The 12,920-nt window shown below is 40.6% G+C and overlaps 1 protein-coding gene across 5 annotated transcripts in view; it reads left to right on the plus strand.

The window, feature by feature from the left end:
* Myo6 (myosin VI) overlaps positions 1-12,920 on the plus strand; it is a 143,965-nt gene that overhangs the window by 57,763 nt on the left and 73,282 nt on the right. For all 5 annotated transcript variants that reach the window (XM_029482050.1, XM_029482049.1, XM_029482051.1 and 2 more), the window contains 2 exons: positions 2,996-3,069; positions 5,672-5,801. In XM_029482050.1, coding sequence (XP_029337910.1) covers positions 2,996-3,069; positions 5,672-5,801 — 204 coding nt within the window. The remainder of the gene's footprint in view (positions 1-2,995; positions 3,070-5,671; positions 5,802-12,920) is intronic.

Raw genomic sequence — 12,920 nt, forward strand, 5'->3', positions numbered from 1 at the left:
CAGCTGAAGTTGTTCCTTAGTCTTTGGTCTGAGGCTTGCCATGATCCCATCTGCCTTTCCAAATGCAGCCTTTCTTTTGTGTCCTATCATCCCTTTATTCTGTATCACAGGGATAATGTAGGGACTAAATGACCGATATGTGCACTGTGTTATGAACCACATGGAAAAGGGTCAGGGGAGGCAGAGGGGTAGGGTAGGCCATGGTGGTGCACACCTGCAGGGCCAGCACATAAGAGGCTGAGGCAGAACTTGAGGACTTCCAGTTCATAAGCTGTGTAGCAGGGCCTGGCCTCAAAACCACCCACCCACCCAACCAACAAACAAGCCTATACCCAGAGGTTTTTGCAAAATATATCTTTTAAAGCATCCCCCATCGTGCATGCATGTGTACACAAACAAAAAATATATCATAATGTTCTGCCAGGTGTGCTGGTGCTCATGTTTAATCCCAGCACTTGGGAAGGGAAGGAGAGGCACATATATCTCTCTGAGTTCAAGGTTATCCTGGTCTCCATAGTGAGTTTCAGGCTAACCAGAGCTGCCTGATGAGACCCTGTCTCAAAAATACTGTTAACTCAACTATAGTCAAATCTAGAAATACTTAGAAAAGGTAAACAGTCTACATGAATAGCCCGACCAGGTAACCCTAGGGCTGGGTGCTAGAATGGGGTGGGGTGAAATGAGGTGGGGCAGGAAGTTGTTTCTGTGCCCCTTGTGGACATTCCTGGATCAAAACACCAGGAAAGGGGTTGAGACTTAACATTTCCGCTAACAAACAGCAGATTTCCCCCACCCCATGATAGTGGAATGGCCTGAGCAGGGTGACTGGAGGATCTCCTGCCATTGATGGGTTTTTGCCATTAGGGGTTTATTTGGTTGGGTGAACAGATGTCCTTGAGAAGGCAGGTGGGGAGTAAGGGCTGGGGTGAAGGAGTAGAGTTAGCAGCCACCCCCATGGCAGTGTAGGGTTACACAGCCAGCCGGCTCAGTGCATGTGCGCTGTGCTATCAGCAATTTTCTCTCAGAGGAAGCAGCTGCTAGCACGTAGGCAGGTGTTTCAGAGGGAAGTGAGATGTGGAGAGAGACTCAGCAGCATGCTGTGGATAAAGAAACACAACGTGTAGATGAGGCTTCCAGGGAATGAGAGTGGAAGAAGGTTAGGACTCTAGAATGAAGGGGACTAGATCCACAATCCATATAGTTGCACCTCTGCTGCTCAGTCCTTCCAAATCTGCTATCGGTTCAGAGAAAAGATTCAGCCCAACTGTCAAGAGCCCAAACTTAACTTACTCCTTACTCTTATTCTGCTTCCAGTGGCCTCAGAAAGCAACAGGGCCCTTGGAAAGAGAACTGACTGCATTGTCTGTGTGCAGAAACAGCACATTTCTTTGCCAAGATAGACCAGCAAGAGGCCCTTGTAGGCACTGTTGACATGTGTACTAGAGATGCAGTCACTGACGACATAGATGCTCAGTGGGGGGCCATGTGGAACAACTGAACTATGCAGCATCTTGCCCTCAAATATTTGTTTAGTAGCTAAAACCAGAAGTGTAAACTTGCTATCCTAATCCTGACAGACATGGAAAGTATCAGATAGAAGTGACAGAGAAGAGACTAGCTTTGGAAGAGGGGAGATTGGAGAAGTATCATTTTTGAGATTGGTTTGTATCCATCTCAAGCTATCATGTTGACAAAGTGACTTGAAAAGATATATATATATATATATATATATATATATATGGAAAGGATGCTGTAAACAGAGACAACACACGAGTGTGTTGTGGGTATGATAAATAGATCAGTTTGTCTACAGGTTAGATATTCGTACACGACACAGAACATTGTAAAAGTGTCCATTTGAATATATGTTTACTGAGAGTCTTGAGTAGATTTTTAAGGTGAATGTTTCTAGGTGATTGAGCCCCAGGGGTATACTTTTGAAGTGGAAAGAGATTTAGGTAAGTGCTCTGGTTTAGTCAATCTATTCTGCAGTCAGGATTGGAGCGAATAGTGATTAAAGCAATAGACAAGTAAGAGGTCACCATAACCACAAAAGAGATCCTGTGACCTCCCTCCAGTCCTGCAGCAGTGGAACTGTAGACAAGGAGGGAAACACATGCCAGGGATTCAGATTGGGTTAACATTAGTGAATTAACCATGAACCTAGCAATAGGCTATATCATTTTAGTGTTAGTCGAAGAACATTTTAGTGTTATTGGAAACTTCAAGTGGGAGACAAGAGGAGATTGCTCTGATGTTGACTACTGTTTTTAAGTTGGATAACTGATAAAATTGTGGTCCCAATGCCAACAAAGTCAGTAAGAGGAATGTTACTGTCTGCTCTAGTGTGCAGTAGAAATGAAGCACAGGAGATGGGAGTGTGCAGGGACTAAATAGAGAAGGCCCTAGATGGACCATACAGAACAGAAAAACAAGTCTAGCCGGATTCTGAACTTAACCAGTAAATTTGCTGGGTTAAGATGGCCATCATATCTCCTGGCCTGACTTCCCCTTATCAGTCACTGTGAGAACTACCCAAATGATCTGAAGTTCCCTTGCCATTCTAAAACCATATCCTTTTTTATTTTATCTGTGAGCTTCTGGATTCACATCTCACTTTGTTGGATCATAACCACCCAGTAGTTCTTTACAGTTGGTTGATGGTTGGTAACTAACCCTGCCTTCAGCAGAGTATACACTCACTGGTACTCGCTAGGTATAGCTCTCCTAGCTGGAAATGTATCATCTAAAGTTCTCACAGACATAGGCAATTAGGATTTCTTCTAGTTAAGTGTTCTACCAATTCAGTGTACCCCAAGTGGATTTGTCTTATACTAGCCCATGGGGTTTATGTGTCCTTGTATTCTAAAAGCATGGGATTAAATCGGCCCTAGTAAAGTGACTTTTAAACTGGGACCAAAGTGATTATCATTAGCATAAAGTATTTTATTTTGCCTTTTGTTTTTTAACTCTCTAATCCAAACCTCTGTCGTAGGTTCACTGATGTACTTAAATGAAGCCACACTCCTCCACAATGTCAAAGTTCGGTACAGTAAAGACAGAATCTATGTAAGTATTTGACCAGTGTCTTCAGTTTCTGTGGCTAATTGTCTCACATGTCACAGGTGCTTTTGCCCTGCTTGGTCTGCGTGTGATAAGCATGAGAGTTCTGATGTGTGCTTGCCATGTGGTGTGCCCCACGAGCCTGATACACAGTGGGCACTTAATAAAATCTGCAGAATGAGATAATGAAATCCGAGAACCAGTTAACCTACTTCAGGCTTACAAAGGTCTAATTAGAGTGTTTAAAAAACTATTTTGGAGTTTGATTTTTTTTTGGTATATTTCTATATAACTGTTTAATTTCACTCTCACACTGTGCAGAGAATTTCAGGCAGCCAATATGTATTGAAGTAAAATAAAGCCAAACTAAATGAGGAAAAATACATAAACTAAAATGGAAGGCAGTAGCTGAGAAGGTATCAGATATACAAGAAGTCTGATCACGGAGCCTAAATAATCATAGGACTTCATTAGCTCTTAGATGCTGGCCCTAAATGTCCAGATCATTAAGTACGAAGAAAGACAATGCTTTTGGTGTAAGGAGTTTGTATCAGATCATTCAGATGGATATTAGCTCCCGTGGTTTAATTATAATTATTCATTGGGCACACATGAATGAGATTTTATTCTGCTATGACCTGGTTGTAGATTCCTTTGTCAGCTGGAGATAGATTACCACACTCTGGTATCCTGTTATAAAGATGGGGCTTCATTATTTTTGAACGAAGGACGCACATGGCTTCTTTGACACTTACAAGATCAAATGACAGTCTTAATCTTTTATATCACTATCAATTTGCCTAATTGTACTTACTTAATTCTGACTAAATTACATCTAGTCTTTGCCATCTGTCCAAGTAGTGACAGCTGGGAAATAGAACTAATGTAGTCTGTTCCCAAAAGAACATACTTGTCTCCAAGCATGGGACTAGACTTCACTCTCCTGTATTTTACCCCTTAAATTCAACTAAGTAAAGGATATATTTAGGTGTGAACGTAAGTATTCTTGGGTGGAAATATTTTCAGAGGCAACGTTTATTCAGTCGATAGCTTGCAGTTGACTGTTCACTCCAGTGTTCACCAGGTGCTGTTTGAGGCACTGAAGTAATAAAGTTTTAGAACTATTAGAGAGTTTAACCAGTGGCAAGCCGGTGAAAATTAATTTGGCTATAACCAGGAGGCTACTTCTCCTGAGTAGATCTCAAGTCAAGTGTTGTCAGGGTCGCCTGAAGTCATGAGCGGTGTGTTCTTTTCTCTTAGCCAGGTTATAAAGTCATTAAATGTGGGCAATCTATAATTGCATCTGTTATTACTATAAAAGTAAATAAAGGTGTTAATTGCTATCCTGTATACATGCATGGTTACGTGAAAGAAACAATTTAGAGTAATAGTTTAAATATACTTAATCAGAAATACTATCCTCCTTCATATTTGAGTAAAACAGCAGGAAGACCTTAATCCTCCTCCTCCTCCTCCTTCTTTCTTCTTCTTTCTTCTTCTTCTTTTTTTAAGATTTATTTATTTTTATTTTATGTGTATGTGTGTTTTGCCTGCATGTATGTTTGTGTACCATGTATGTAACCAGTGCGTGTGAAGGTCAGAAGAGGGTGTCAAATCCCTTGTTAGAATTATTGATGGTGATGAGCCACCATGCTGGCATAAGGACCAAACCTGGGTCTTGTGTTTGAATAGACATTGCTGAGCCAAGTCTGCATGTAGCCCTTCTTTCTTCATTAGTCACTCTTCTACAGGAGATGTGCTTCAGGGCACTATGTGCATTCAGCAGTTTGAGAGGTCAGGATTTTACACTTCTCTTAAACAGTTGGAAAGAAAAGACTATGGTCTTGTATGCTCCACTTTTGTCAGTTTCACTAAACTACAACTCTACCTGAGTAGGAGTTTTATAAGCTCTCCTAGTACATTTCTATGGTCTTAAAAAAAATCCAATTTCAAATTTCAAATTAAAAGAAATTTAAGTTGTTCATGAAACAGTTAATCCTAGTTGTTGGCATGTGGTACTTTGCAGGACTCCCATGACTAAGTAGTTCTCTCAGCGCTAAGTCCCTCCTGAGCATTCACTGACAGGGAAGGCTCAGAAGGAGCTGAAGATCCCAAAATGCTTTGGGATCAGGTGGAGTGGTCTGAGGATGCCTGTGATCTGAATTGCTCTGTAGGACCCAGCTTGGGCTCCCTAAGTGAACTCAGCAGCAGAAGCCACCACAGGAGATTTAGACACTCAGCTCTTGGTGGTGATTTGGTGAAGCCACTTACCAGGAAGAACTATGGGAGGGAACCTTTTTTTTTTTTATTGACAAAGGGAAGTAGGAAGATATAATCTTGACTTTGAAGGTGTTGACCTTGAGATAACTGTGGAATGACAGCACAAAAACACTTATTTGAAAATCAGTATTTCTTTGGAATTTTAGAAATGGTTAGGTTCTTTAAAATCAGAAAATATTTAATATAGAGCCAGAAAGGTGGATTTCGGAGTCCTGTTTGTACGAGAATCAAAGGGCTCTGTCTGTTGAATATTTCTCCTCTTTTCCTTGTTTAGTTTTGAAGCAAAGGGAATAACTGCCAGTTTCATTTTTCTGCCTTTCCTACTTAGACATATGTGGCCAACATTCTGATTGCAGTGAATCCATACTTTGATATACCTAAGATATATTCTTCAGATACAATAAAGTCATATCAAGGAAAATCTCTTGGGACGATGCCACCCCATGTCTTTGCCATTGGTAAGTTGCAGTTTAATTCTTGTCTTGTCTTACATCATACAAATTTACTAGATTGTTAAATTTTTTTTTGAGTCTTTTAAAGGATTTAATTGTATATATTCATTGTACATGGTACTGTGTTACATAAGGATGCTTTCATGCAAGTGGGTACTGTTCATCTTCCATATGCACCCTCCCCTGTACTATTCCTCACACCCTGTATTCTCCTCTTCTTCACCCTCTTCCTCTTGTTAGTCCACTTTGTTTCCTAGACAGTTTCATCTCTACATTGATGTAATATTTACATTATGTGATTTCATGTGTCTATATGAAATCTAGGAACTGCACAGGACAGACAGGAGACTGGCACAGCTTGTTTATTTTGATATTCTCCAGTTACATCTGTTTTCCTGTAAATGATGCAATTTTGATTGTCTTTATGGCTGAAAAAATTTCCATACTACATTTTTCTTATCAATTCCTGTGTTGTTGGACACCTAGGTTGGTCCCCGAACTTAAGTATTGTGAATTGTGCTGGGATAAATATTGGTGTGCAATGACCTGTGTGGTCCCTTGACTTGGAGTCCCTTGGGTAAACACCCAGGAACAAAAATTATTGGTTTTAATTATAAAAGAGCATGCGTGCATGTGTGTGTGTGTTGGCACATGTGTCAAGGCACATTTGTGGAGGTTAAAGGACAACTTGGAGTAGGTGTGTGTGTGGAGGTCAATCTGGTTTTCTCTTTTCACCTTTAAATGTGTTCTGGTGATCAAACTCAGGTTGCTGAACTTGAATGGCAAACACTTTTTACCAGCTATCTCAACAGCTAGCTTGCTTGCTTCCTTCCTTCCTTTCATCCTTCCTATTTATTTATTTAATCTTTTGAGGAGCCATTCTATTGATTTTCCCAGAGGCTGTACTAGTTTACATCACCACCAGCAGTGTATAAGGGTTTTCTTTTTGTTTGCATATATTAATTATATATAATTTTTATTAGGGCATTTTCATATATGTGTATACTGTATTTTGATTACCCTCTTTGGTATCCCTACCATACCCACTAATCCTTGCCTGTTCTAACCACAGCCTTTGGACTTTAAGTCTTGTGTGTGTGTGTGTGTGTGTGTGTGTGTGTGTGTGATTCAAAGGGTTGAATTAGTTTTGTTTACAGGAGTGTGGGCACCTTATCATAGCTATATTTATTACTGGAGAATATGTCTCTGTCTTCCTCATCAACCATTAACTATGCATAAATCCTTAGGAAGCAGTGGGGATCTGTGAGCCCTCCTTGCTCCCTGACAGGGTTTTGACAGAGTCCGTGTTGAGCAGATAATCATAACTGCTCTGAGTTCAGGATTGGGAGAGTCATGTCATTCCTGGCAGTCAGCATTTCATTTCTCTCCTCCATCCCTTTCTGAGGCTCTGATATTCTTTCTGAACACCCCTGTGAATTATTTTTATATTCTAGGTATCAATTATTTGTTAGATATCTAGCTGGAAAAGATTTTCTTACACTCTGAAGACTGTCTCATCACCTAACATTTCCTTTGCTACTCAAAGATTATTAATTTCATGAGATCATATTTGTCAGTTATTGACATGGTTTCCTGAGCAACTGGAGACCTCTTTAAGCCCATTCACAAAGTCTTTGTCTATGTGTCTATCTTGTATTTGACCTACTTTTTCTCTAACAGTTTCAGAGTTTTAGGTCTCACACTAAGGTTTCTCATACATAAAGAGTTGATGTTTGAATGGGGCGAGGAATAAGGGTTTAGCTTCATCCTTTTACATGTGAATGAAGGGCGGCCTTTTCTCCAGTGTATATCTTTGGCACCTGCGTTAAAAAAAAAAGAACCTGGTGGTTTGTATCTGGGCACTGCGTTCTATCCTATTGACTTGCATGTCTATTTTTGTGCCTGCACTATGCTGTTACTATTATTATTTATTATTATTGTTGTTATTATTATACTGCAATACAACTTGAAATCAGGTCTCTACTATTCTTGGTTGAAATTGTTTTAGATATCTGGGATCTTTTGTTTTCCCATATGAATTTTAATAGTTTTTCCTACCTATGTGAGGAATGACATTTTGGTGGTAACTGCATTAAGTCTGTAGATTGCTTTTGGCTGTATAACCATTTTCATAATACTGGATTACTTCCACCTATGAGCATGGGAGGTCTTTCTCCTTTTCTAGTATCCTTTTCTATTTCTTCTCAGTATTTGAAAGTTTTTATTGTAGCACCTTTCACTCCCCTAGTTAGATGTTTTTCAGGGCATTTTATTTTATTTTTTTGATACAAATAGAATCATTTCCTTGGTTTCGTTCTCAACTTGTTTGTCTTTGGTGTTTACTGGTGTATATTGGTGTATGTTGGTGTAACTACTGATCCTTGTTTACTTTGTATCCCGTCAACATTTCTGAAAGTGTACCTTAGCTCTTGGAGTTTTCTGTTGCATACTTTGGGGTCTCTTATGTCAACTCACATCATCATTGTACTGGCTAATTTTGTGTCAACTTGACACAAGCTGGAGTTATCACAGAGAAAGGAGCTTCAGTTGAGGAAATTCCTCCACAAGATCCAGCTGTAAGGCATTTTCTCAATTAGTGATCAAGGAGGGAGGTCTCCTTGTGGGTGGTACCATCTCTGGGCTGGTAGTCTTGGTTCTTTCTATAAGAGAGCAGGCTGAGCAAGGCAGTAAAGAACATCCCTTCATGGCCTCTGCATCAGCTCCTGCTTCCTGACCTGTTTGAGTTCCAGTCCTGACTTCCTTTGGTGATGAACAGCAATGTGGAAGAGTAAGCTGAATAAGCCCTTTCCTCCCCAACTTGCTTTTTGGTCATGATGTTTGTGCAGGAATAGACACCCTGACTATGACAATCATTAATCTGTTAATGAGGATATACTGACTAATGCTTCTATTTGTGGCTCTTTTATTTCCTTTTCTTGTATTACTTCTATAGTCAAGGCTTGAAGCACTGTGTAGATGAGAGTGGGGAAAGTTGAAACTGTTGCCTTGGTCTTGGTTTTAGTAGGAATGCTTCCAATATTTCCTCCTAGTACAGTGTTGGCTTAGCTGTGTCACAAACAGCCATTGTTATTTTGAGAATGCTCCTTCTATGCCTCATCTATTCAGGGATCTTAACATGGAGAGATGCTGGACTTTGTCTAAAGCCTTTCTGCATCTATTGAAACGTACATGTGATTTCTGTGTTAGAGTCCATCTCAGTGATGAATTATGTTTCTCAGTTTGCATAAGTCAAATAATCCCTGGACCATGCAATGAAGCCACATTGATGGTGGTAAAGGCTCTTCTGGATATATCCTTAAATTCAATTTTCAAGCATTTTATTTATAAGTTTTCATCAGTATCCACCAGGGGCATTGGTATGTCATTTTGTTTTTTGTTGTTATGTCCATTTTGTTTGGGCTTCAGGGTGATACTAGCTTCCTACTAATAATTTAGAAGCATTTCTTCCTTTTCTGTTTTGGGTTGGTTTGTGAAACATTGATGCTACGTTTTAAGTCTGATAGAATTGTACAGTGAATCAGTATGGGCCTGGACTGTTTTTAAGTATAGAACTTTTAAAAATTATTATTTTAATCTTGATATGGACTTATTTAAATAGTTTATCTTATCTTGGCTTAATTTGGCAGTTTATCTTATATTTTAGAAATTCTTCCTTTTTTGATAAAAATATTTTAATTAATTTATTTTTTTGTTTTTTTGAGACAGAGTTTTAATTTAATACATTCCTTTTTTATTAGATATTTTCTTTATTTATATTTCAAATGTTATCCCCTTTCTTAGTTTCCCCTCCTAAAACCCCCTATCTCCTCCTCCCTCTCCCTGTTCACCAACCCACCCACTCCTGCTTCCTGTCCCAGGCATTCCCCTACACTGGGGCATAGAACCTTCACAGGACCAAGGGCCTCTCCTCCCACTGATGACTGACTAGGCCACCCTCTGCTACATATGCAGCTAGAGCCATGAGTCCCACCAGGTGTTTTCTTTGGTTGATGGTTTAGTCCCAGGGATCTCTGTGGGTACTGGTTGGTTCATATTACTGTTCCTCCTATGGGGCTGCAAACCCCTTCAGCTCCTTGGGTACTTTCTCTAGCTCCTTTATTGGGGACCCAATACTCAGTCCAATGGAGGGCTGTGAACATCCAATCCACTTCTGTATTTGTCAGGCACTGGCAGAGCCTCTCAGGAGACAGCTATATCAGGTTCCTGTCAGCAAGCTCTTGTTGGCATCCGCAATAGTGTCTGGGTTTGGTGCTTGTTTATGGGATGGATCCCCAGGTGGGACAGTCTCTGAATGGTCATTCCTTCAGTCTCTGATTTAATACATTCATACAACATATTATGATCATTATTTATCCAATTGTCCGTCTTACCCCTTTCTACATCTCTCTCCTCTCAAACTAATTCCCACCTTATTTTCATGTTTTAGTTTTTTTGTGAAGGCCAAGGCCATGTATATACAGGTTCTCATAGCTTCTGGGTGTTCATGATGACATCGTGTCACCCAGAAACAGCATTTCCTTGACTTCTCCATCTTCAAGTTCTTACAAGATTTTTTTGTCCCCTTTACTGTGACGCTCTCTGGAGCAGGTGTCACAGATGCCTTGTTTAGAGCTGAGCACTCCACAGCCACTTACTTTTAGCCTTTTGACAGGCGTGAGCTGTTACTCCCAAAAGTTCTTCTCTGGCCAATGCAGATTGTAGCAGTAGTATAAGGTATAAATATAAATATTTAAACAGCAGTTTGACTACATGTCCGTTTAGCTTAATATCAGTGTCAGGTTTCCTCATAGGATGCCATGGGCTTTTGCCCAGGTTTACTGTACCAGATATGTGTTTCTTTCCAAGGACTGAGATATGATTACCAACCATCTCCCCCATAGTTGTACCACTATTGCACCAGTGAGAACATCTTGCCTGGCAGGTTGGTATTATGGTACTCAGCATCTCCAGCCCAGTAAGGCCTTTGATGCTTTACCCCGAAGCAGCCTACACAGCACCTTCTAGCACTAAGAACTTAGTGGCCGTGACACTTCAAGCTTAGGTCGTCCAGCTCAGTTTATTTGTGCATTGCATTTCATGTGTGTGGTGTCTTTAGCAATAGAGCCTTTCTGTCTAGTTCTTGTGGGTGACCAAAAGAAATGGCAATCATTCCCATTGTCTTGGGAACCTCTTTAGTCTCCCTGGACAATAGCTCACAAGGCTCTGGGACTTGGGTTTAAAGGCTAGTAGCTTCTGGTCTGGGAGCAGCATGACTAATTCATGCAGAGTACCCTTCAGTCAAGCTTTAAAATGTCTTTTCGTTGCCTTGTGACTTACTGGGTTTTTTGTTCCCTATTCACCAAGTGTCTGTTGAGCTGACAAGCCCATTTTGTTTTCTTCATCATTTCTACTCCATTCCACTTAAACCTTCCTAGCTCTATTTTCCTATCACATTTGCTTTACTATCTCCATCTAACTGTGTGTATCATCTCGTCATCCCTCCCCCTGCCCCCACCCTTACACACACACAGTACCCAGTATACACTTCTTACGTACGGCCCTTTACTTATTCCCCGGCTTCCACAGAAGCTACTTCAATTTAAACTTAGAAATATAAAAAATTGAAGCCAGGATCTCCATAAGAGAGAACATGGAGCATTTCCATTGAGGTTTCCCATCTTAGTGGTCTATAGGTCTGAGAGTTTCCCTAGTCTCTGTTGTAATGTCTCCATTTCCATCTCAACTGTTATGAATTTTAGCCCTTTCTTTTCCTTCCTTCCTTCCGTCTGTTCTTTCTTTCTTTCTTGTTTGTTTTTTTTTTGTATTTGGTTTTTGAGACAGGGCTTCTCTGTATAGCCCTGGCTGTCCTGGAACTCACTCTGTAGACCAGGCTGTCCTCGAACTCAGAAATCCGCCAGCCTCTGCCTCCCAAGTGCTGGGATTAAAGGTGTGCGCCACCACTGCCCTGCCCCTTTTCTTCCTTTAGTTAGCTTAGCTAAGGGTTTGTCAGTCATGTTTGTTTTTTTCCAAAGGACCAATGCAAAGAATCATGTGTCAGTGGTTCTTTGTTTCTTTCTTTTCCTTACCGTTTTATTAATTTCTACCTGATCTTAACTATTTCTTTCTCTTGACGGAATTTCAGTTTAGCTTGTTTTGTTCTTTCACAGCCCCAAGATGAATTGTTATGTGTTTCTTTGCGATCTCCTTGATTAGCAGTTTTTAAAATATAAGCTCTTGAAACCATAAATTTCTATTTTAGAACTTCTTCATCATATCCCATACGTTTGAGTATGCTGTTGGGTTAGTAATTTTGGAGGTGTCAAATTGCCATTTTTTTTTTCCATTTTTGCGTTGGAGTTTTGAACATCTGGGGTTAGGTTAGGTTTATGGGGTTTATGGGGTTTGTTTGTTTATTATCTTAAACTTACCTTTTAGTGGAAATGTTTACACTGTGCTGGAGACACTAGGCTGCAGTAGGATGATGTGCCATTTTTCTTACCTAGCCTGGTATTTGGAACCAGGTGCTGTTTCCAGTAGTCCCCTAAAGTGGAATATAACCCATAGAATCAGTCACCGTAGAAGTGTAGGCTCACCATGGATGCGCAGTAATAATTAACAGTTGCCACTTAGATGCAAAGTGCATTCTAAATTAATAACCATGGTAGATAAGAGGGGAAGGAAAAGGTTCACTAGTCACTGTACACTAGTGATTAGTACCAGGCTGATAGAGAAGCGAGAGGAGGGGAAAATAAACAAGAGACGGAACAGTATAGACAAGGTGAGGGAGGTTAGGACAGCCTTGGCTACAGGGGCTGAAAAGAGGGAGGGGAGCATACCAGTCAAATAACCTAAGGGTTCCCGTCCTCAGGGGGCTGAGGTGTGCAGACCCATGCACTAGGCTAGCCCGTGCTCTGTGGGAAAGCCAGTCAGAAGGAAAACAAAAGAGGGAAAGGACAGATCATCTAAAATAAGAGAAGAGAAGGGGATAGGAGGAGGAAGGAGATGGGGAAGGAAAGACAAGAGCACAGAGAAGGCTTGCTAGAGTGACAGAGGATATTAACTAGAGAAAAGGACACATGTAAAGGGGACAGAGCTGGCTGGGGCAGAGTTTGAGTGCACACTCTC

The sequence above is a fragment of the Mus caroli genome, chromosome 9 (assembly GCF_900094665.2).
Source record: "Mus caroli chromosome 9, CAROLI_EIJ_v1.1, whole genome shotgun sequence".
Taxonomy (NCBI): Eukaryota; Metazoa; Chordata; class Mammalia; order Rodentia; family Muridae; genus Mus; species Mus caroli.